This window comes from Cetorhinus maximus, chromosome 4, assembly GCF_964194155.1.
Source record: "Cetorhinus maximus chromosome 4, sCetMax3.hap1.1, whole genome shotgun sequence".
Classification (NCBI taxonomy): Eukaryota; Metazoa; Chordata; class Chondrichthyes; order Lamniformes; family Cetorhinidae; genus Cetorhinus; species Cetorhinus maximus.
In genome coordinates, this window is record NC_135882.1 from 133,028,177 (window position 1) to 133,053,845 (window position 25,669).

Consider the following 25,669-nt stretch of genomic DNA (forward strand, 5'->3'; position numbering starts at 1 on the left):
AGATGTCAGAGTCACAGGTGAACCAGAGCAGGTCAAAGAGTTTGAGTTGGAGCTGACACATTCATAAAGCTGCTGCACATTCCCAGACGATATGAGGAACTTTGTTTTGCTATTTTTGATACCAAAGAACACAATGTATACACAACACATGACAAGTGCAAGAGGCAAGAGTAACATGCATATACCTCTGCAGTACTTATGTGCATCCTGTTTTATTAAGTTGTACAAGGTGGAAGAACATGGAATTTTTAACTTAATGCCCGATTAACTGGTCTGACTTCAAAGTCTTCGTAACTTCCATGTATTGATAAATGAAATACAGGCTCAATGATTAGGTTCCGTAGGAATGTGCATAATTTATTACAATTTTACATTAAAACATTCAAGTGTTCCAAAATAACCTGGTAAATAAGGTACTGTTTACACTTTGGAGACAGATTGAACATACAATATGTACCTTTGATATGCGAACAGGAGTTTGACCTATCAGTTACAGTAACAGATGGACTAATGGAAATAGATTTTCATGATCCTCCCACATCCCAGATTGAAATTTTTATTAGCCACTTCCCGATGGTGATCAACTCAAGGGGTCGAATGGCCTACTCTCTTTTCTTTGTTTTATCCTTCCCAAGGTAGGACTCTAGATTTCACATTTGATATGGTGAGAAGGTTGGAAGTCCAGGGATCCAATTATCCTCCACTCCTCTTTTTGGAATAGAAAGTCAGGCCAAGTGCTTAAATCCAATAACAAAGGATCTGGCCAGCACAAATCATCTGGCAGGTCAATAACCATTGCCTATATGGCAACTTGCATTTATAAAGCACCTTTAATGCAGTACAATGTCCAAAGGTGAACAGTCTGAACTGCAGAACCCAAATTCATTATTCAAGACATTTGAAGAGTGGAACACTAATTAAAAAGGAGTTAGGTGCCAGTGATTCTCGCCAACCTAGAACTGGGTAAGGGACCCAGTGGAACTTGCACTGGGCCAGTACCTCTTCTTTAATCATGACTATATTTAAGGGACATAAGTACTTGAGAAACTGGTCTACAGGCTTAAAGTTGAACAATACATACACAGATTCCCAGGTATGTGATAACCAAATGTTCCACTGATTAAACATGGGATAGCAACTGTGCCTGGGATTCTCAACTAGAATTGGAGAATTGGAGACAGCAGCCTGGCTTTACATTAAAAAACAATTTACACAGAATGTGAGCACCAATCAGTGGAATTGATATTTGATTTTTTGGCTCAGTAATAGGTGCTACCAGGGCTAATTGAGCTGAGAACAAAGGTTTTATTTCGACCATACCCAGTTATTCTACACAGCAAGGGGTTGGCAGCAGTCTTCCCATGTCTTATTTTTGGGACAATGGAACTGCTTCAGGATTTTAGTAACTGGAAAAGTAAATGAGCAGAGCCTGTGACATCAATGCCATTTTTCAACAAAAAAATGCTCATTTTTGATTGTTCTAATGGGAATTAGATATATAATCAAAAAGGAAACATATCCAGGCCTCTAGGGAAAAATCAGAGGAGTGGGACAATTAGATTGCTCCTTCATGAGTCTGCAGATCCACGATGGGCTGAATAGTGTCCTCTGCTGCAAGAGTTTTGGATTCTTTTATATGCATTGTCTTGAAAGTGAAAAAACGTGATTTTGCTCAAGGATGCTGTGTTTGGCTGCGGTGTATTTTAACAGGACTGGGCCAACCTCAAGGCAGGAATCAGCAACCTGTAACCCATGAACTATGTAGTGTGGATTAATCATATTTCTAGCCCTCCCCAAGGAGCCATTCAGACCGGGCGTCTCCAGTTTCGTCAGCTATGCCAGCAATAGGAGCCTGTTAGCCTCAGTACCACTAGAATAGGGACATGGCTAACCAATGATTCCTGCTGTAAAGTGCATATGCAGGGAAGCAGGGAAATGACAGGATGTGCCTCCATGTCAATTATTAGCTGAGATTTAATGATTTAACATGATTGATGGCTAGTTGCTGGTAGTAGCAGAATATAGATCCCAATTGTAGAACTGTGCTGCACTAGAACCAGCGTCCAAAACAGAGGAGAAAAACACAGAGCAATTTCAATACAACAAATTCATCTCCAACTCTCAGTCGGTGATGCTGATATGTCCGCCTTCTGGTTCATCGCTCTGGGTATCCATTATATTCTATATATATAACAACTGAATCGCCTGATTAGATTCCAGTATGCAACTCACTGCCAGGTATCTGTTATGTTATAACTAATCCATTTGATTAGATTCCAATCTTTAACTCACTCCAAGTTATCTGTTATTCTATACATATAAAACCATTCAAATCTCACTTTTAGATTATAGCTTGCAATTCACTCCCAGGTATCCATTATTCTACTACTTATATAAAAAAAAACCACGATAAGATTTCATCCTCCAACTCACTCCTGGGTATCCATTATTCTATATGTAAACCATACAAATTCCCTTGATTAAATATCTACCTGGTATTGACATATAGTTTATTAGCATACAGTCGGTACCAATACAATATTGAGAATAAAATGTCACTTTAGATCAAAAATTTAATGCTGTGCAATATGCTTTTCTGCTTCACTCCCCCATCAGTGACAAACCAATACCAACCAATATTTCACTCTTCAGCTCAATGCTCTCTTCAGTTACTTACAAGAACAGAATTTATAATTGTACACCCTGGTGTTTTCCCCACAGTGTAGCAGAATCTAGCAGGAAAACTTTACATATCCACCAGTAGCATAACCACTAGCTAGTTTCAACTTGTAATTTGCTCCCAGAGATCCATTATTCTCAAAAGACAAAGTACTGATAAGTAAAGACCCACATTAACTATCAGGTAGTTCTCCCATATTTTGATTGCTGTAAACATTAAAAATTTTAATAATCTGATTATGTTTATAAGTTACAAAGGATAAACCACACAAGGACTAGGATAAGGGAAGAAGGGAGAACAAGGGACAATGCCAGTAAAGCTAATAATTACTATCAGAATGAGTGCAGGTTTTAACTGGCTGGGAACAGTAGCCGACTGCACCATCACAGTATATCAAGAATATACCATCCTAGAAATGTAAAACAATTAGAACTTTCCATATTCATACACTGGCCCATTCATCCCAGAATTAGGGTTTAACAGGACAAAAAGTTCTATTCAACACACTACTTGGACCAGTAATAGGATAAACATACAAACAGTGACCAATTAGCCTTGCAGAAATGGTTACCAGGCCAGCAGCTAGGCTCTCCAGGGAGTGTTCCACCTTCTCTGCCAGGTGAAGGGGACATTTGTTCTAGGAACACTCTCATTGCAGGCATCTAGTACTAGCAGCAAGCACTTGAAAGCAAAGTGCAGCATAGGTCAGTTGCAAAATGCTCTACAACAGCACCCTTAGTATCTCAGTTTTCTATTTCTCCACACTATAACCTAGATTCCAGTGGTAAAAGGACAGTGCCTAACTCACGGTAACACCCAGTCTGACAGTCTCTTTTATTAATACACTGCTCTGCATTTAAGTAATCACTGAAAAAAATTATCCATACATTAACATTTGGACTTTTTTTGTTAAAAGTGTAATTTATAAAGTATTCATCATTTTATTTAAATGGCTGCTTTTAAAAACATCCACAGACTCTGTAGATAGCTACCCAGTACTGGTAAGTTACCAATTTCTGTTGGAACGATGTAATAGTTACTGCATCGTCTTTGGCCACTGGACACCAACCAACAGACCACTGTTGCTCCCACAAATGTACCATTGTTTCAATACCGCTACCAAGCACTAGACTCCCGCGACTGGGAGAACAATGACTGCCTTACACACTGAGGAGCGGGATGCACCCTACGCCAACTCCACCTTCGTGACACACCATGGGGGCCATGAACGTCCAGCGGTTTGTATCAGCATCGTACATCTCCATCGAGTTCAAGTTGTACTGTCCGTCATAGCCACCAATGGCATACAAACGACCGCAGCTTGACACGAGGGACACCCGGCTGCGACGAGTGTTCATGGGGACAAGTGAATACCACTGGTCTGAAGAAGAATTGTAAACTTCCACAATACTCAGAAAGCCCGAGCCATCATAACCGCCACAGACGTACATCTGGCTGCCTAGGGATGCAGCTCCATGGCGACAGCGTTTATTGAGCATACTCGGCACTGGATACCAGGTAGTGGTGTGATGATTATAACATTCAACCTGTTTATTTTAAAAAAGAGAGATCATTTTAAGAATAAAAATCTAGAGCAAGTAAAAGACTTCTGGCCCATCTTACCTCGTTCATCCAGATTAAACAAGAGTTCACCCAACCCATTACCCCAGTCAGTCATTCTTAAATGGTTCAGTTTTCTTGCCTCCATCACCCTGCACAGAAGGCCCTTGGTGTGGAGAACCTCACATGACATCTGGGTAGGGTTTTTACATTTATTTCTAGGATGTGCAAGTTGATGGCAAGACCAACAATTATTGCCCAGCTCCAGTTGCCATCAAGGTGGTGGTGGTTGTGGGCCTTTTTCTTGAATGGTTAGGTAGGGAGTTCTAGGGTTTCAACCCAGTGGCGATGAAGGAACAATGATAGATGCTCAAATCAGCATTGTGCGACTTGGAAGGGGAACTTAGAGGTGATGGCATTTCCATGCACCTGCCTGCCCTTATCCTTCGAGGTTGTGTAGGCGCAGGTTTAGGATTTGCTGCCCAAGAATCCTTGGTAACTTGCTGCAGTGCATCTGTACACAGTACATACTGCAGCTACAGTGCCCCTGTGGTAAAGGGAATGGATAATTGGATATTAGCATATTGTTGCAGTTGCATTTATCCAGGTTGTTGAGGGTGAAGTCTGAGAATAATTTTACATTTCACCCTTGTAATCGAAGGATATCAGTCAGTTCATAACCTGATAACTCTTTGTAACTGTTCCATCTGACAGCAAGAATGAGCACCATGAAAAGGAGGCGACAAAATGATTGAAAATGCTGTACTTGGGGTTTAGCTGTTTGGTCTTTGCACTTATGAAATGCTATCAAGCGGATTATGAGCTGCTTTCTTCATACACAGCTCTGTTGCCTTTCTTCCCTGATACATCCCAGAACGTACCGTATTAAATATCTGCAGTCCATCATGCCCTCCAGAAACATAGATTCTCCCTTCAAACACCGTGACTCCTGCAGCACTGCGACAGGCACTCATTGGAGTCACAGATACCCATCTACGGGGAACCAGAGCAAAGAAACAGGTTAGCAAAATAATTTCTCTGAACTTCCTTTTTTTTTTGCTGTTGAACTTAAATTCAGTTACTGACAAGTACAAATAGTTTTGTCCTCTTCATCTCATCAAAACCTTCAGAATTTTGAAAACCTATCTCTTCGATCAAACTTTTGGTTAGGCCTCTTAATGTTTGTTATGGAGTGTATTTTTTTAAAACAATTGAGGCATTCCTTGGGGTATTTTATCCAAAGGGTTGATATGAATGTAAATTCTTGTTGACATCATCTCAATGAATCTCTACTGATGACAGCCACTCGAGGGATTTGAGAACAAAATCTAGGTTGATACTCTAGTGCAGCACTTCCTCAGTACTGCACTGTTGTTGCTGTTTTTCAGATGAGATATTGAACTAAAACCTTGTCTTCCCTTTCAGGTAGGTGCAAAAGATCCCACAGCACTATACAAAGAAGAGCAGAGGACTTCTCTTTGGTGTCTTGAACAACATTTAACCCTCAACATCACTAAAGCAGATTATCTGTTCATCATCTCATTATTGTTTGTGGGATCTTGGTGCACAAAAATTGGCCGCCTTGTTTCCTACACTCCAACAGTGTATACATTTTAAAATAATCCATTAGCTGTGAAGTGCTTTGGGACATTCTGAGGTAACGAAAGGCATTAAAGTAAGTCCTCTCTGCACACTTTTAAGATAAGACAATGGAAAGCAAGTTGATGAGGCCTAACCAATAAATTGCAAGCACAGGCTTTGTGTTTCCTCTTTGTTCTTGTAATCTATATTCCATTTATAAAATGCAGGGTCTCAGGTTTATTAAAGTCCCCTCACTTTTAAAAATTTGTGTGTTTGAACCTCCAGATTTCTTGGTTTCTCTACTCCTAAAGTTTTACCATTTAGTGTTCATTTCCTCTTAAACCTAATCACCTTAAAATTCTCTACATCATTTCATTTGACATCTGTTCAACCTGTCTGTTCCCTCATTTTTTGGAGAATGATAAAGGTTCCAACTCAGATCCTTATGGTGGCAGCCAGAAGTTGCGGGAGGTCGGGGGTGGGGGAGGGAATTTTACTCTTAGGCTACAAGGGTGATGTATAACAGCCTTTTCATAACCTGACTACTCCATTTAACTGCATTTTAAAAAAAGGCTTCCATTTATATAGTGCTTCTCAAGAACTTAAGACTTCTCTAAGTGCTTTCCACTTAATGGAGTACTTTTGAAGGATAGTCACTCTTGTAACAGTGTCAAAATTTATGGTACAGGAGGCCATTCAGCCCATTGCACCAGACTATTAAAAAAAAGTGATTCACCCTAATCCCGCTTTCCAGCTCTTGATCTGTACTCTTGTAAATTATAGTACTGCAAGTGGATATTCATGAATATTTCTGCCTCTGCCACCCTAGAATTCTGAGAATCACAGCCACAGAATAGCCCCACAAATAGCCTAGGGGGCAGCATGTTGTCATAGTGGTATTGTTGCTGGACTGGTAATCCAGAGACCCAGGGTAATGCTCTGGGGGTCCAGGTTTGAATCCCGCCATGGCAGATGGTGAATTTGAATTCAATAAAAATCTGGAATTAAAAGTCTAATGATGACCATAGTCAATTGCTGTAAAAACCCATCTGGTTCACTAATGTCCTTTAAGGAAGGAAATCTGCTGTCCTTACCTGGTCTGGCCTACATGTGACTCCAGACCCTTAAGTGCTCCCTGAAATGGCCTAGCAATCCACTCAGTTATATCAAATTGCTACAACTGAAAATGAAACCGGACAGAACACTGGAAACGACAATGGCAAACTCAGCCCTGTCGACCCTGCAAAGTCCTCCTTACTAACATCTGGGAGCTAGTGCCAAAATTGGGGGAACTGTCTCACAGTTTGACAGACTAGTCAAACCTGACATAGTCATCCTCACGAGTGATAATGTCCCAGGCACCACTATCACCATCCTTGGGTTTGTCTTGTCCTACCAGCAGGACAGACCCAGCAGAGGTGGCAGCACAGTGGTATACAGTCTGGAGGGAGTTGCCCCGGGACAACATTGACTCTAGACCCCATGAAGTCTTATGGGCAAGAAAACCTGCTGCTGATTACCACGTATAGCCCTCCTCCAGCTGATGAATCCTCCGCATTGAACACCACTTGGAACAAGCAATGCGGGTGGCAAGGGCACAGAATGTACTCTGGGTGGGATCTTCAATGTCTATCACCAAGAGTGGCTCGGTAGCACCACTACTGACCGAGCTGGCCAAGTCCTAAAGGACATAGCTGCTAGAATGGGTCTGCGGGAAGTGGCGAGGGCACCAACATGAGGGAAAAACACACCTGACCTCATCCTCACCAACCTGCCTACTGCAGATGCATCTGTCCATGACAGTATCGGTAGGAGTGACCACCGCACAGTCCTTGTGGGTACAAAGTCCCGTCTTCATATTGAGGATACTCTCCATTGTGTTGTGTTGCACTACCACCGTGCTAAATGGGATGGATTTCGAACAGATCTAGCAGCTCAAGCCTGGGCATCTGTGAGGCTCTGTGGACCATCAGCAGCAGCACAATTGTACTCTAACACAATCCGTACGTAACCTCATGGCCCGGCACATTCTACATTACTATCAAGCCAGGGGATCAACCCTGGTTCAATGAAGAGTGCAGGGGGGCATGCCAGAAGCAGCCGCAGGCATACCTAAAAATGAGGTGTCAACCTGGTGAAGCTATAACACAGGACTACTTGCGTGGCAAACAGCGATCCCACAACCAACGGATCAGATCTAAGCTCTGCAGCCCTGCCACATCCAGTCGTGAATGGTGGCGGACAATTAAACGACTCACTGGAGGAGGAGTCTCCACAAATATCCCCATCCTCAATGATGGGGGAGCCCAGCACATCAGTGCAAAAGATAAGGCTGAAGCATTTGCTACAATCTTCAACCAGAAGTGCCAAGCAGATGATCCATCTCAGCCTCCTCTGGAGATCACCAGCATCACAGGTGCCTGAGTTCTGCCAATTCAATTCACCCCATGTGACATCTAAAAACAGCTGAAGGCATTGGATACTGCAAAGGCTATGGGCCCTGACAATATTCCGGCAATAGTGCTGAAGACTTGTGCTGCTCCTAGCCAAGCTGTTCTAGTACAGCTACAACACTGGCATCTACCTGGATATGTGGAAAATTGCCCAGATGTGTCCTGTACACAAAAAGCAGGACAAATCCAAACTGGCCCATTACCGCCCCATCAGTCCACTCTCCATCATCAGTAAAGTAATGGAAAGGATCATCAACAGTCCTACCAAGCGGCACTTGCTTAACAATATCCTGCTCACTGACGCCCAGTTGGGGTTCTGCCAGGCCACTCAGCTCCTGACCTCATTACAGCCTTGGTTCAAACATGGACAAAAGAGCTGAACGCCCAAGGTGAGGTGAGAGTGACTGCCCTTAACAACAAGGCTGCATTTGATTGAGTGTGGCATCAAGGAGCCCTAGAAAGGCTGGAGTCAATGGGAATCATGGGGAAAACACTCCACTGGTTGGAGTCATACCTAGCACAAAGGGAGATGGCTGTGGTTGTTGGAGGTCAGTCATCTCAGCTCCAGGACATCACTGCAGGAGTTCCTCAGGGTAGTATCCTCGGCACAACCATCTTCAGCTGCTTCATCAATGACCTTCCATCATAGGGTCCGAAGTGGGATGTTCGCTGCTGATTGCGCAATGTTCAGCACCATTCGCGGCTCCTCAGATACTGAAGGAGTCCATGTCCAAATGCAGCAAGGCCTGAACCATATCCAGGCTTGGGCTGACAGGTGACAAGTAACTTTCGCGCCACACAAGTGCCAGGCAATGACCATCTCCAACAAGAGAGAATCTAGCCATCGTCCCTTGACATTCAATGACATTACCATCACTGAATCCCCCACTATCAATACCCTGGGGGTTACTGTTGACCAGAAACTGAACTAGAATAGCCATATAAATTCTGTGGCTACAACAGCAGGTCAGAGGCTAGGAATAATGAGAAGAGTAACTCGCCTCCTGACTCCCCAAAGCCTGTCCACCATCTACAAGGCACAAGTCAGGACTGTGATTGAATACTCCCAGCTTGCCTGGATGAATGCAGCTCCCACAACACTGTGGAAGCTTGAGCAGCAGAGTGTACCAACTACAAGATGCACTGCAGGAATTCACCAAGGCTCCTCAGGCAGCAACTTCCAAACCCATGACCACTACCATCTAGAAGGATAAGGGCAGCAGAAAGATGGGAACACCACACCTGGAAGATCCCCTCCAAGTCACTCACCATCCTGACTTGGAAATTTATGGCCTTTCCTTCACTGTCGCTGGGTCAAAATCCTGGAACTCCCTCCCTAACAGTACTGTGGGTGCACCTACACCACATGGACTGCAGCGGTTCAAGAAGGCAGCTCACCACAACCTTCTCAAGGGCAACTAGGGATGGGCAATAAATGCTGGCCCAGCCAGCGAAGCCCACATCCCGTGAATGAATTTTTAAAAAATGATGAAATAATAATGACCAGATAAACCAGTGATATTGGCTGAAAAATTAACATTGGCCAGGGCAAAGGATTTCAAAATAACGTCACCTGAGGGGACAGATGGAACTTCAGGTTTAATGCTCATCTGAAAGACAGCAACATTGCAGCATTTGATCAATACTGCACTGAGCATATTAGCCAGATCTTGTGCTCAGGTCTCTGGAGTTGTCTTGATACAACAAAGACTATGGGCCCTGACAATATTCTGGCAATAGCACTGAGAGCATGTGTTTCACAACTAGCCACACCTCTAGCCAAGCTATTCTAGTGCAACTACAACACTGGCATCTACCCAGTGTGGAAAATTCCCCAGATATGTCCTGTCCACAAAAATCAGCACAAATCCAACCCGGCCAATTACTGCCCATCAGTCAACTCCCGATCATCAGCAAAGTGATGGAAGGTGTTGTCAACAGTGCTATCAAACAGCACTTATGCAGCAATAACCTGCTCACTGATGTGCAGTTTGGGTTCCTCCAGGGCCAATCAGCTCCTGACCTCATTACAGCCTTGGTCCAAACATGGACAAAACAGCTAAACTCAAAAAGCATGGTAAGAGTGACTGCTCTTGACATCAATGCAGCATTTGACCGAGTGAGGCATCAAGGAGCCCTAGCATAACTGAATCAGAGGGAAAACTCCACCGGTTGGAGTCATACCTAGCACAAAGGAAGATGATTGTGGCTGTTGGATGTCAATCAGCTCAGTCCTAGGACATTGCTGCAAGCATTGCTCAGGGTAGTGTCCTAGGCCTAACATCTTCAACAGCTTCATCAATGACCTTTCCTCCATCAGAAAGCCAGAAGTGGGGATGTTTGCTGATGATTGCACAATATTCAGCGCCATTTGCTACTCGTCAGATACTAAAGTAGTCCATCTCCATGTGCTGGCTTGGGTTGATAAGTAACATCTGCGCCACACAAATGCCGGACAATGAACATATCCGACAACAGAGAATCTAACAATTTCCCCTTGACATTCAGTTACATTACCATTGCTGAATATCCCACTATCAACATCCTGCGGGTTACCATTGACCAGAAATTGAACTGGACCAGCCATATAAATATTGTGGCTACAAGAGCAGGTCAGAGGCTGGAAATTCTGCAGTGAGTAACTCACCTCCTGACTCTCCCAAAGCCTGTCAGGAGTTTGATGGAACACTCTCCACTTGTCTGGATGAAGGCAGCTCCAACAACACTCAAGAAGCTCGACACCATCCAGGACAAAGCAAGGATCCTTAAACAGCACCTTCCAAACCCACAAACTCTATCATCTAGAAGGACAAGGGCAGCAGATGCATGGAAACACAACCACCACTAAGGTCCCTCCAAGTCACACACCATCCTGACTTGGAACTATATTGCCGTTCCTTCAATGTTGCCAAATCAAAATCCTGGGACTCCCTTCCTAACAGTAATGTGGGTATACTCACACCACATGGACTGCAGTTGTTCAAGATGGTGGCTCAGGACCACCTTCTTAAAGGCAATTAGGGTTGGGCAACAAATGCTGGCCTAGCCAGTGATGTCTACATGCTGTGGAAGAATGAAAGAAAATCTACTGACTTGGAGGCAAGCATGCTATCTGCTAAGCCACAGCTGACTGCACCAATAAAACAATGTTCTTTTCTTTAGCCAGTATCCCCTCCATGCTACCACATTGTTTAATACCATGCATATTAATTATAACAAGGCATATATTTTTGAACCCTTTTTTAAATCCATGTACACAACCACCATGGCATTTACTTTTCCCAACGCCTCAAAGAACACCATTAAGTTTGTCAGACACCACTTGCTTTTTAAAAATCTATATTGTCTGTCCTTAATCAACTCGTTTCTTTCTCGGTGAGCATTAATTTATCTTTGTCTGTGTCTAAATTCAATGCGTTCTAGAAGCTATGAATCAAAGGTTAATCAGTATACGTTACCTGGTTTAATCTCTTTCTCTATTCTTAAAATGCCTGTATTACAATGACAACCCTGAAGTCCTTTGATACATCTTCCACAAATAAGGATGTTTGAAAAAATGTTGTCACAGTCTCTGCTTCCTCTATGACTTCCCTGTGCTCCAGCAACATTCTCAAAACTCCTTCCTTATCTATAGGTTAATTGCTCCACACCTTCCCCTCCCAATTGCATCCCAATATCACATTCTTCCATGAAAAATGAGGCAATGTACTCATATATGTCAACCATTCCTTCATGAGAAGATTTCCTTTCTCATCTTTGATTGACCCACGGTTATAAATGTAAAAAAGGCATCGTTAAGGTTTCTTACTTGTCAGCTTCTGGAGTATAACATTCCACTGAATTGAGAGAGGAGATTCCATCGTACCCACCGCAAACATAGATGTGTCCATCCATGACAGCTGTCCCCATTGCACTGAAACAAGCAGAAGGGCAAGTTAAGATGCTAACCGTAGACCTTACTCCCTAAATAGCCAGAGTCCATTCACATGATAGAAAGAAACAGATCATTCAACCGTATGTCTGAACTATAATGACCCATCCATCCAAATAATTGACCCCAATTTGGCTATTTGTTAAATAGTTTTGAGGTCAGCACCTCCAGCGTTCTATCTGGGTGTCCACCCCATGTGTTGATCACTCTGTGCAAAGAATTTCTTGATGCCAATCCTAAATTTACTCTTCATCACTTTGAACCTATACCCTTGTCTCTTCACAATTAATCTTCTAGGTTCACCTTTCCTTTACCATTTACTATCTTCTATCCCTTTAAGATCCCATTAGATAACTTCTTTCCAAGCTTAATTCTCTCCAAACCTTCCTCATTCTGTAGAAACCTGACATTTGCGATCAACCTGGTGATTCTTTGCTACATATAAGGCAACAAATTAAGGATCAGTTTAGAGAATTAAAATAGAAGCTAGACTGGACATTTGACCCTTCCAGCCTGCTCCGTCACTCAGTAAGACCATGGCTGATCATCTACCTCAACTCCTTCTTCCCGCATTACCTCCACATCCCTTAGTTTCCTTAGTACCCAAAAACATACCGACATCTGTCTTGAATATAAAAACAAAAAGCTAAAAGCTACTGCGGATGCTGGAAATCCAAAACAAAAACAGAATTACCTGGAAAAACTCAGCAGGTCTGGCAGCATCGGCAGAGAAGAAATCATTTAATGTTTCGAGCCTTCATGGCCCTTCGGCAGAACTGGAGCATAGTTAGAAGAAGGGAGAAATATAAATTGGTTTAAGGTGGGTAGGGTGGGGGGGTGGTGGAGAGAGACACATTGAGGGTGTGGTGTGGTGATTGTGGAGATGAGCAGATAATCAAAAGATGTCACAGACAAAAGGGTCAAAGAGGTGTTGAAGGTGGTGGTATTTGTCTGAGAAAAGTGCTAATTAAGAATGGAAGACAGGATATTCAAAGTACAGCTCTAGTGGGGGTGGGGTGGAAAGACTAAAGGTTTTAGTTTTAGATTTAAAAATAATGGAAATAGGTGGGGAAAGAAGAATCTATATAAATTATTGAAAAAAAAAGCGGGGGGGGGGGGGGGGGGGGGGGGGGAGAGAAGAAACGGGGTGGGGATGGGGGAAGGGGGAGTTTAAGATCGAAAGTTGTTGAATTCAATATTCAGCCCGGAGGGCTGTAAAGTGCCTAGTCGGAAGATGAGGTGCTGTTCCTCCAGTTTGCATTGGGCTTCACTGGAACAATGCAGCAAGCCAAGGACAGACATGTGGGCAAGAGAACAGGGTGGAGTGTTAAAATGGCAAGCGACAGGGAGGTTTGGGTCTTTCTTGCGGACAGACCGCAGGAAAACTCCCCCTTCCCCCATCCCCACCCCGTTTCTTCCCCCCCCCCCCCGCCGCTTTTTTTTTTCAATAATTTATATAGATTCTTCTTTCCCCACCTATTTCCATTATTTTTAAATCTAAAACTAAAACCTTTAGTCTTTCCACCCCACCCCCACTAGAGCTGTACTTTGAATATCCTGTCTTCCATTCTTAATTAGCACTTTTCTCAGACAAATACCACCACCTTCAACACCTCTTTGACCCTTTTGTCTGTGACATCTTTTGATTATCTGCTCATCTCCACAATCACCACACCACACCCTCAATGTGTCTCTCTCCACGCCCCCCCCACACCCACCCACCTTAAACCAATTTATATTTCTCCCTTCTTCTAACTATGCTCCAGTTCTGCTGAAGGGCCATGAAGGCTCGAAACGTTAACTGATTTCTTCTCCACCGATGCTGCCAGACCTGCTGAGTTTTTCCAGGTAATTCTGTTTTTGTTCTGTCTTGAATATGCTCAACTACTGAGTACTCAAAGCCCTCTGGGGTAGAGAATTCCAAAGATTCACAAGCCTTTGAGCGAATAAATTTCTCCTCACCCATCCTAAATGGCCGAGCCCTTATTCCTATTCTATCTACCTCTGTCTTAAAAATATTCAAAGACCCTGCCTCCACTGGTCTCCAGGGAAGAGAATTCCAAAGATAAATGACCTGAGAGAAAAAATTTCTCCTCATTTCCATCTTAAACAGTAGACCCCTTATTATTAAACTGTGTTCCCTAGTTCTAGTCTCTCCCACATGAGGAAACACCCTTTCAGCATCCACCCTGACAAGTCCCCTCAGGATCTTGTGTTTCAATACAATCACCTCTCATTCTTCTAAACTCCAATGGATACAGGCCCAACCTGTCCAACCTTGCCTTCATCAACTCTAAAAAAAATAAGGTGACAGTGTAGGCATTCCTCTGTCAAACCATCAAAAGAAAGCACCAAAATTGACTTTTTTGCTCCCCCAGTAATTTTCCCTCTCCTGAAGGTACTGGATCTCTCACTGCGATCCAGTTCTATATGGAGCATTGTACCATGCATAATAGACCATTTCTTATGCTTCAACCTCGACAGCGAATGCAGATTGGCAGACTGTGAAGTACATAAGCCCTATTCCAAGATGTACAGGTAGACAGGCACACACTTTTCGTTAGAGAACACTGGACTCAGCACAGACTAGGTGTCAAACTTGAAACCTCTGTGTTTCTCTGGCACAAAGACAGATACTTCAATGAATGAGCCATCAACATGCTTTTCTTCACAGGAACAGGATGAGGTCACTCAGCCACTTCAGTCATTCAATTAGGTCATGGAGGAGGGGCAAGACAGAAAATGGATGGAGGGGGGAGGTGGCAAATGCAGTTTTCCAGAGCTGTTGGCCTTGCCCAGGCGTTCCTACCTGCGCTTACTGTTCATGCTGGCCACTTTAGTCCATTTGTCCATCTCCGGGTTGTAAACTTCTACCGTGCTCAACCTAGAATGTCCATCGAACCCGCCTATTGCATACAAGAGCCCGTTGACCATGGCCACACCCACACGGCTGCGGGAGGTCGTCATCTCCTGACACCGCTCCCATCGATTAGCAATGGGGTCAAATACCTCTGCCACGTTCAAAGAATCACCTGCAAAGTCAAACACAGTGGGAGGGGAGTTAGAGGGAGGAACAGCTAGCACTTCTAGTATGGCCCAGTAGCAACAGGAACCTCTGGCAATTGTTAGAATTAACCAACGGCTAGATATTCAGTTATAGCTCCACAGCATTCCTATCTTCTGGTTAACTGATGACACACATGCATGAATGGGGTCAGGAGTCAGGGAAAGGGACATAGGGAAAGGGAATTACTGGTTAGGTTTGCTCTCAGGTCAGCAACTTGCTTTTCCTGGATCAGGTAGCTGTGAGGGTGGAGTGGTGTTGTGTACCCCACTGTTCTCAGTGATAGTTTTCTGGAATGCACAGCATCTCCCCTTAAGCAAAGTCTCACTGTAATGCCAACCAACTTCTGGTTAACATGTCTAACTTTGTTTTACTTTCTAATTCACTCTTTCCCTTGTGCCCCAGCTGACGCAGCCAAGTCCTTGGTAGGTTACATGAGCTATACTACATGAGCAGTGTCTCCTCCATTATCTTGCTCATTCTTCATGATTGAGTCTAAGCAGTGACCATCACACGGTATCACACTATAGGGCACATAATAGCCCAGCCTCACCCTTCACACACTCAAGTGCCTCTTCTAACACTAACGTAAATAGATGCAGGGGCACAGAGATACTGGTGCAGATACAGACTGACACCCACCACACCTCCAGGGCAGAGGGAAATTTGTTTCCATGACCGAGGTCAGCTACAGCAGAAACTTGGATTCAACATAAACCTGCTGGTTACACCAGATAGTGCCTTTACCCTGCTGGATAGAGCTGCTTAGGAGTGAGAGGCTAATATTTCCAGAACAAGGAAGGAAAACAAGAAGCAACAGATCAACGCATGGACTGGGATCTAATAATTCCAACCTGAATAGCTGTTATTTGTTCCATGTCTCAGTGTCTCTATCCTCATATACCTCTCCCAGGTATAAATGCTGTAAGTATATACACAGTATGAGGTTACAAGGATGACTTCCTCTGTACACTGTCTGATACAGAGACTTGTTCAAGACTTTGGATTGTCATCTGGGAGCATTTAATCAATCAAGTGTACTGCACAATTTGTTGGGAAACTGAACTGAAGGTGAGGACAATTGGACTGGCCAAGTTCCTTTAAGGGACGTTTGCTGAAAGTTGCATCTAGGACAATTCTTACTGAATTTCAGACAGAGAACAGGTTATTTGCAGCAGGAGGCTCATCTCCAAATCATGATTTCTGAAAAATGTTTTTTGTCCCCAATTACTCTTCTCTATTTTCAGACGAAAAGCCCAACAATGTATGAAAATTTTGTCATGAAATGTCCCTTAAAGGAGCCAGACTAGTCCAGATCTTTTGAACATCCCAAGTCAACACAGACCAGCAGAATTGAGGCCTCCCACTGCATAGATCAAGCCAGCAATGGAGGTGCAGCACCTTGGCCGTGTCTTGAAAGATGGCAGGTGAGGGCGGCGCTCAGGCATTAGATGGTAGTCCTTTGCTTCATCAACAAGGTCCCTGAAAAACAAAATGGCACAGTCCTGAAATCCATGCACAAACAACCCCCCTATTTCCAGAATCATCTTCCCATCTGCAGACTCATGCCAGGGCCTCATCTGAGCGGCTGTATGAAGAACTGTGTGTGCCGGCAGGCAAATGGGGGGCAGAATCATAGCCGAGGCTATTTTGGGCCTCACGAGCATCCACACACAGCACTTTCCAGCAGGTATGACTAGATGGCTATACAGAACAAACACTCTGGCTGTTCCTCCTCTTCCTGGTCCAGGAATGCTGAGGCCAATTTTTGTAAAACTTCCATTACCCAAGGAGGATCTACCAATTCAGCACCAACAAATAATCAAAGATGGGCTCTTTTTTCATTTGCACTGTCCAGCGCCACAGCATCATATATTCTCCATTCATCATTTAAATTGAAAAATATCATGCAACAATGATAAACTTGCATTTGTACAGCACCTTTCACAACCTCAGGGGTCCCAAATCCCCACAGCCAATAAAGTATGCAGCCACAATGTGTGAAAGGTGGTAGCCAACTTGCGCATAGCAAGTTTCCCCCATACAATGAAATAACGACCAGATAATCTGTTTCAGTGATGTTGGTCTAGGCATAAATATTGGTTGGGACACCATGGAAAACTGTTCAAATAGCAGCATAGGATCTTTTACAAGGGTAGACTTGGCCTTGGTGTAACCTATCATCTGAAAGACACAAATCTGACAGTGTAACACTCCATCAATATTGCATTGAGATATCAACCAAAGTTTTGTGCTAAAATCTCTGCCTTTTTTCTTGAAGCCGCATGTGCTGTTAATGGAGGATGGCTGCACTAGGGCCACTGAAAATGAAGATGTGATCAGGTACTTAGGCGAGGATCCCCTATTAACACAGCCAGCAAGGCGGTTGCACCCTTGAGGGTCTACCTACCTTTCTTCCATCATATTCTTTGGCCATGAAGGCTTTCACTTCACTAGAGTTTTCACACTTACTTCCTCCTCTGCTATTCTGCTGTAACTATTCACACTTCCTCTAGACCCACAGTTAAAAACAGGAAATTCGGAAATGTTCAGCAGGTCAAGCAGCATCTGTGGGGAGGAACTGAGTTAATGTTTCGGGTCGATGACGGCCCTTCATCAGATAGGATCTGCTAGGTGCACTTTTTGTTCTTATAGCATTTTACTATCACCTCATTTTGATATGCATTATTAGTACTTCTGGTCATTTAATTGCTCGTCCTCCCACTCCTTTTTTGCCTGGTTCTGTATTTGTTTAAAAGCTGTTCACCTCTGACATCTTCCAGCTCTACTACAAGGTTATGGACCTGAAATGTTAACTCCCTTTCTCTCTCCAAAGGTGCTGCCTGGCCTGCTGATTTTTGCCAGCATTTTTTTAAAACTCTGAAGTAGAGCTTGAACTCAACTTTCTGACTTAATCTGTCTGATTACATTGAACTAGGGGTGATACCTGAAGGATCGCTAATTGTGTCAGAAAGAGGTTAAATTTATATTCTCCCCATTCAGAATAAATCTTTCAGGTCTCTATCAGCAAGAGCAGCTCTGCAGAGTGATAAAGCTGTGCCTGAACCAGGAAAACTAGTGGTGCCTTTTAAATTGAGAAAGGGCAGATCCTGCGATGCTGGTTGAAAAACAACAGGCAAAGGAAACACTGAATCAGAAAGAAGTAGTTAATTACACCATTTTGGAATTTAAAAACTTACAGGTTGGAGGAGAAACGAAATTCATATTATTGGGGTACTTGGAAAGAATGCAAAAACGGGAGTTAGGGAGTGAGAACAGGAGACAGCGAAACGAGTCTTGATTTCAACAGGGGAAATGTAGGGAGCACAAAAAACATGTAAGGGCTTGGGAAAAAATGAGAGGGGAAACTTCAGAGATCATTTCTAACCTATGATTAAGAGTGAGAGGGAGGCAAACGGTAAGCTGTCTATCAGACAAGCTTCATCTTGTTTCCTGTTCAGGAATGTTGTGGGGGAGATTATAATGTGGTCCCACCCATCTTACCTGCACTTGTGACAGCAGCGAACTAGATCATCCTGCTGGACCCTGTCTGTTAGGAATTGTGGTCGACAGAGAGGCAGACGCACTTTGGTTAGTAACTGAGGCAGGTAATCCTCACGATTCTCCCGATCGAAGCGTACCCAAGCAAGGACCGCCTCAAATACCTGGAGAAGGGAAGGATCAGTACATTATAAAATATGGAACTAGGATATTATTCTAGATCAGCTTTCTGCTCCATAGATGCTGCTTCCCCTGTTCATCATCATATCAGTAACATAGCAACATTTGTGCTCTTCGTCTATTTGGATACCTCAGTGTAAACATTTAAGTCTCAACTAACAGAGACCCACAAAACATTTCCTATGAAATTAGTATCTTTATTTGCAACAGTACTTGCTTAAATCCTCATCCCATTCCATCCTTCCCATGCCATCCCTCTCATTCCATACCTATCCTACTCCTTTCATCTGTCTTGTATCATTCCCTATGCCATCCCCTCTTCTTCCTATGCCATTTCCATTCCCCTTTCCATCCCTCTCAGACATTTTTGACCACATTTTGTTAACAGAAAGGGCTTGGGATTGAGTTATCTTTAAGTATCTTTACTACCACATGGGCTGCAGCAGTTCAAGAAGAAAGTTCACCGCCTCCTTCTCAAGGGCAACTAGGGGTGGGCAATAAATGCTGGCCCAGCCAGCGAAGCCCACATCCTGTGAACGAATAAAAAAAAAGTATTATGTTTTAAAACACAAAGTAGTATTAATGCAAGTTTAAAAAGGACACAGAATAGTCACAGGCTACGATGCCGTTCATGGTCGAAGATGCAACGAACAGTAACTGAAAAGTCAGGGTTTTCAGGAAGAGATCAGGCATAATCCAGTCCATATTTCTTATGTATAAAATAATGGACAACATTCCTCCCATACTCTTGCTATAAACAATCCTCTCTGTAATCTCACTGTAAATTCCGCCAGCCCCTTACACTCACTGTAAACCCTTTATACCCTCATTGTAAACTCTTTATACCTGTTCTTCAGACTTCACATTGAGCTCATCCCGAGCAACAAGCTCGAACACCTCCTCAAAGGGTAATGCAAGGAATTCCTCAGACATGGATACTTCCACAAAGTGCTGGTGGATGAAACTGTTGGATGAGTCGTAAAGGACAGTGCACATCATCGTTTCTGCAAACTGACGCACTCCCAGGCAGTTTTTAGGGTGCAGCCTGAAAAGGCAGGGAGAGAGATTCGGAGAGGGTAATGGAAGACACCTGTTACTGCAGTCCTTATAAAAACTGTTACACCAAGTTAGTATTGAAATGTGCTTTGCCACCAAGCTGTTGATCAGAACTGGAGTTGGCTATTCAGCTCCTGGAGCCTGTTCTGTCATTCAACTAGATCATGGCTGATCTGCATTGCATTTGAAATTATTTGCTCCATATCCCTTGATAGCCTTCCTAACAAAGATCTCTCAACATCAGTGTTACAAATTTCAATTGAGTCAGTATCCACAGTCTTTTGGAGGAGAGTGTTCCAAATTTTCACTACCTGTTATATAAAAAATTTCTTTGTGATTCCCTCCTGAACAGCCCAGCTCTAACTTTAAGATTAGTCCTAGCAGAGGAAATACTTTCTATCTCCTTACTTCAATTCCACTGAGACCAATGATGGCACCTTACTGCTCATCCAGTTCAGATCAGCTAATTGAGAACACACTCTGGAATCAAACCTGGAAACTTCTTGGTCTGTACAGTTCAACCACAGGATTTCCTCACTCTGATCACCACAATCACCTCATACCCAAGGCACTGTACTGTATACAGACTAACTAGTGCAATCTTTCATCACAGATTTCCACTGGTTTCCTCCCCTGAAGTTTTTTAAAATTCTTTTATAGCATGTGGGTGTTGCTGGCAAGGCCGGCATTTGTTGCCCATCCCTAATTGCCCATGAACTGAGTGGCTTGCCCATTTTAAGGAAAAGTTAAGAGTCAACTGCATTGATGTGGATCTGGAGTCACATGTAGGCCAGACCAGGTAAGAATGGCAGATTTCCTTCCCTGAAGAACATTTGTGAACCAGATGGGTTTTTACACCAATCGATGATAGTTGTCATGATCACCATTACTGAGACTAGCTTTCTATTCCAGATTTATTATTTAAATTCAAATTCCACTAGCTGCTGTGGTGAGATGTGAACCCTTGCCTGGATTACAAGTCTAGTGACATGACCACTATGCCCCCATGTGTTGACTTCTGCTGGGGTTCAGGTCCGGATGCCAAACACACTCTCAATAACTTGCTTAATGGTCTGTATGAGCTATCTACAAACAGAATCCAGTCTCTAATTATTCAAGCATCAGCAGGTCATTAAACATGTCAGGCATCAGAGCCAAGTCAAATCTTGCCCTCCATCAACATCCAAGTAGACAAATGTTTCAGCAGGAATCAGCAGAGTAATCAGAAAGGAGAACTCTGACTTGTCTTTTTTTTCCTCCCTGGACCAAGAGCTAAGAAATCAATTGCAGTTGTCAAACTGCATTTCATCCTGGGATCAGTCTGTCTCAAGGATGGACCCTTCCTGGTGTGTGAACACTGTAATAACACACTGAGGCCTGAGGGATCTGGCAGCAAAACTTATGAGTGATGATTGCATTTTTCTCCCCCAATCCCAACACTCACCGCTCTCTCAGAAAGGTACAGCACACATCCTTTACATTCTGAAGCTGCAAGAAACTGGCACCAATCAGCAATGACTGCACATTCTGTTGGTCTATTGCCAGCCGGCCATTATAGGCGAAGTTAATGAGCGCTTCCAGGGCACTGTGAGAAGACAGACAGATTCACTTTTTAGAAATTATCACTTTAACATTTCTAATAAAGCTGCACAAAAGACCCAAAGCTTTGTCTTAAACACTATCTCAATCACCTCATGGCTGAGGTGCTGTACTGCCTTCACTACAATCTTTTAATCTAGATTCACTATCCAGGCACTGGTTGTCTCCCCATTTCCCTGAAAGCACTGGCTCATGCTAATCTTTGACTTCAGAGCTGTTAACCACTCTGCAGTAGCTTGCCCACTGGTCAGCTGCAATGTACAGTCCCCATTGTCTATCCCAGATGCATTGGTGCTAACGTGACTTTCCCACTGTATATGGACAGTAAATCCATTTGATTGAACCAAGACACTGTAGCAGCGATTGACCTGATCTTACATTAAACATATCAGCTGACTGAAGCTGGCTGAAGTCTCTGTCAATGTGCACACTGTTAATTATTAACAACTACAGCTACAGCCAGCTGATAACCTAAATGTGAGATCAGGTCCACCTCTGATGCAAAGTCTTGCTTTAATGTGTCTCTCTCTGGGTTCTAACATCTGCCTACATACACTGCAAAGTGAGATATTGATGGGGTACAGGTATATAAAAACACAGCTGTTAAAAATTCAGTAGGTACAAAACTGCATAAAATAGCCGGAAGGCTCAACACATTTTAAGTGGCCCCTTCGTAATTGACATCAATAGCGACCATAAATGATCAGCACCATGTTCCCAAGACAGGTGGTTGCCTGTGATAAGTGAGGGTGGTGTAACTAGTAGGGACTGTCTGTACCCTGCCCTTCTCCTCAATGCTGATCACTGGGATGAGTCAATAGGGAAAAACAGAAAAAATGCCAACGCTTTCCAAACAAAGCATGTCACACAAATTACTGTCCTGAGTTCAGTGACAAAGAGAAACACGAGAGCCATTCTGTGCCAGCCACATCCCATAAACAGTACGGAGATAAGTTAATTTGTTTTGGTATGCGAGGAAGAATGTTGGAACAAGACTCTGTGGTTTTCAGACAATACCACTGTATACATAAAATCCACCTAAACCAAATGGTTTAACATCTCGCCCAAAGGATCGTATCTCTGAAAATGCAACACTCCCTCAGCACCACGCTGAAGCAGGGCCGAGTGTAAAAATGGACAAAATAAATACGAAAAGCTCAATGTCTGAAATCACAGAGAGATGAAGTGAGTATGAAGCAAACTCCTCTAACCTGGGGTCCATTCCCTGCATAACAATCTCATCCTGCTTGCATTCGATCATGTCATTTGTGAACATGGCATGGAAGTATGGAATAGAAGCAGCCAGCACAATGCGATGTGCAGTGTACTTGTGGTCACCAACCTGTAAAAGGCCAGAACATTTAAGAGCATGCAAACAACCAAACATCAACCCAATCCAACAGCCCAATCATTAACAAAAATAAAAATACCTGGAAAAACTCAGCAGGTCTGGCAGCATCTGCGGAGAGGAACACAGTTAATGTTTCGAGTCCATATGACTCTTCAACAGAACTAAGTAAAAATAGAAAAGAGGTGAAATATTAGCTGGGGTGGGGATGGAGGAGACAGCCTTCTGGACTGGATATTGAGTTCAACAATTTTAGATCATGAACTCTCTCCTCCATCCCCACCCCCTTTCCGATGCCCCCCCCTTTTTTTCCAATAATTTATATAGATTGTTCTTTTCCCACCTATTTCCATTATTTTTAAATGTATTTCCATCCATTGTTTATCTCTACCTTTTAGCCTATTTCGATTCCTTCACCCCACCCCACCCCCACTATGGCTACCTGTACCTTGCTTGTCCTTTCTACCCTTAATTAGCACATTCCTTAGATAATATCACCACCTTCAACACCTCTTTGTTCTTTTGTCTATGATATCTTTTGGCAAATTTCCACCTATCACTGGCCCTCTATCCAGCTCTATCCTCCCCCCCACCCCACCTTAAACCAGCTTATATTCACCTCTTTTCTATTTTTACTTTCTGTTGAAGAGTCATACGGACTCCAAATGTTAACTGTGTTCCTCTCCGCAGATGCTGCCAGACCTGCTGAGTTTTTCCAGGTATTTTTATTTTTGTTTTGGATTTCCAGCATCTGCAGTTTTTTTGCTTTTAGCCCAATCATTAAGTCCACTCGTATCCATTACAACATCAACCCTAATACCAACTATCAAATCGAACAGCCCAGAAATCAGGGGGCTGTGTCAAAGGGATGGACCGCAGGGAGGGAGAGAAAGGCAGGGCAAGCCAGAGTGAGTGGGGGGCAGTGGCTGGGGTGAGAGTGGCAAGTACACAAGCTGGGAGGGTGGAGAAGAACACAAGCTGGATGGGGATGGGGATGGGGAGGGGGAGGGTGGTGGGAGAGAAAAACACAAGTCAAAATTGGCGGCGGGAGACGGGAAACACACCAACCAGAATCAGGGGGGGGAAACAGAAGGTGGAATGGGGGGAGAGGAGAAAAACCTGAGCTGGAATCGAGGGGGAAGTACATATGCTGGGATCTTGGGGGAAGTTGTCGGGGAGAAACACAAGCCTGAATCGGTGATGGGGGTGTCAGGGGAGCTGAACCACAAGCTGGAATCGGGGTGGGGGGGACCACAAGCCATTGGGCAGGGAAGTGTTTGGTGGGGGAGGGGGGTGTTTGGTGGGGGAGGGGGGTGTTTGGTGGGGGAGGATGTTTATTGGGTGAAGGGGGGGGTGTTTGGTGGGGGAGGGGGGTGTTTGGTGGGGGAGGGGGGTGTTTGGTGGGGGAGGGGGGTGTTTGGTGGGGGAGGGGGGTGTTTGGTGGGGGAGGGGGGTGTTGGGGGAGGATGTTTACTGGGTGAAGGGGGGTGTTTGGTGGGGGAGGGGGTGTTGGGGGAGGATGTTTATTGGGTGATGCGGGGGTGTTTGGTGGGGGAGGGGGTGTTGGGGGAGGATGTTTATTGGGTGAAGGGGGGTGTTTGGTGGGGGAGGGGGTGTTGGGGGAGGATGTTTATTGGGTGAAGGGGGGTGTTTGGTGGGGGAGGGGGTGTTGGGGGAGGATGTTTATTGGGTGAAGGGGGGTGTTTGGTGGGGGAGGGGGTGTTGGGGGAGGATGTTTATTGGGTGATGCGGGGTGTTTGGTTGGGGGGGATGAGAATCGCTTTTCCTCCCGGCCCTCACAACTTCTCCACGCCAAATACCGGCGTCTCTCCCTCTGATCCCCTTCCTCACCCGCAGAGTCACATCACAGAGTTTTCCCTGCCGCCGGATCTCCTCCATCAGACCGTAGCCCCGAACCGGCAGATCACTGACACTGAAAAGCATCAAATCCTCCTCCGGGTCCGCCATCTTAGCCAGGCAAATACCTCACTTCCGGCTCTGCGTCACGGAGCTTTGACCATCTGGTGATTTCACTTCCGTTCCCGACCTGCCTGACCACCTTCATTAGGGAGCGTCAATATTATGTCAAACTTTGTGAGAAACGCAAAGAGGAATCCTGGTTTTGGATTCAGATGGAATCCACTGGTAAACAATCTCCTTCTGCTGCCCTCACCCCATTATCTAACCACCCAGCTACCCTTCCTAATCCACTTGTCCACTCACATTATTCCTCTGCTCAGGTACTAAAACTGCCATGGTCATTCTGTTCATTGAAGCACCATACCCTGCCCCAATCTTTCAGTACTGCTCAAGCTTCCTGTTCTCCTCCAACCATCACAATCTTGAAACAAAAACAAAAATTGCTGGAAAAACTCAGCAGGTATGACAGCATCTGTGGAGAGAAAGAGTTAACGTTTCGAGTCCAGATGACTCTTCTTCAGTCATCTGGACTCGAAACGCTAACTCTTTCTCTCCACAGATGCTGTCATACCTGCTGAGTTTTTCCAGCAATTTTTGACTCTTCTTCAGTCATCTGGACTCGAAACGTTAACTCTTTCTCTCCACAGATGCTGTCATACCTGCTGAGTTTTTCCAGCAATTTTTGTTTTTGTTTCAGATTTCCAGCATCCACAGTATTTTGCTTTTATCACAAGCTTGACTTCCTGTTAGATAAGCCTGGAGCTTTCCTCTGTAGTCCTTCAGAGGACTCATTGGA

At 44.1% G+C, this 25,669-nt stretch overlaps 1 protein-coding gene across 1 annotated transcript; it reads right to left on the reverse strand.

Moving 5' to 3' along the window:
- Positions 1–336: 336 nt before the first annotated feature.
- Positions 337–24,950, reverse strand: klhl18 (kelch-like family member 18). The gene is made up of 10 exons (XM_078540828.1): positions 24,805–24,950; positions 22,817–22,947; positions 21,451–21,591; positions 19,797–19,995; positions 18,774–18,934; positions 16,615–16,751; positions 15,015–15,237; positions 12,083–12,187; positions 5,122–5,233; positions 337–4,227 (listed from the first exon to the last, which is right to left on the reverse strand). Exons 1-10 carry the CDS (start codon positions 24,919–24,921, stop codon positions 3,841–3,843), a joined length of 1,713 nt encoding a protein of 570 aa, XP_078396954.1. The 5' UTR covers positions 24,922–24,950; the 3' UTR covers positions 337–3,840.
- Positions 24,951–25,669: the final 719 nt, after the last annotated feature.

What these genes read in the sequence shown, in the direction of transcription:
- klhl18 (XM_078540828.1), bottom strand. Translation starts at nt 24,921, where the DNA reads ATGGCGGACCCGGAGGAGGATTTGATGCTTTTCAGTGTCAGTGATCTG. An exon ending in TCTGTGATGTGACTCTGCGG is followed by an intron (nt 22,948 to 24,804) that starts GTGAGGAAGGGG and finishes GGCCTTTTACAG; the next exon opens with GTTGGTGACCACAAGTACAC. An exon ending in TGTACCTTTCTGAGAGAGCG is followed by an intron (nt 19,996 to 21,450) that starts GTGAGTGTTGGG and finishes CTGCCTTTTCAG; the next exon opens with GCTGCACCCTAAAAACTGCC.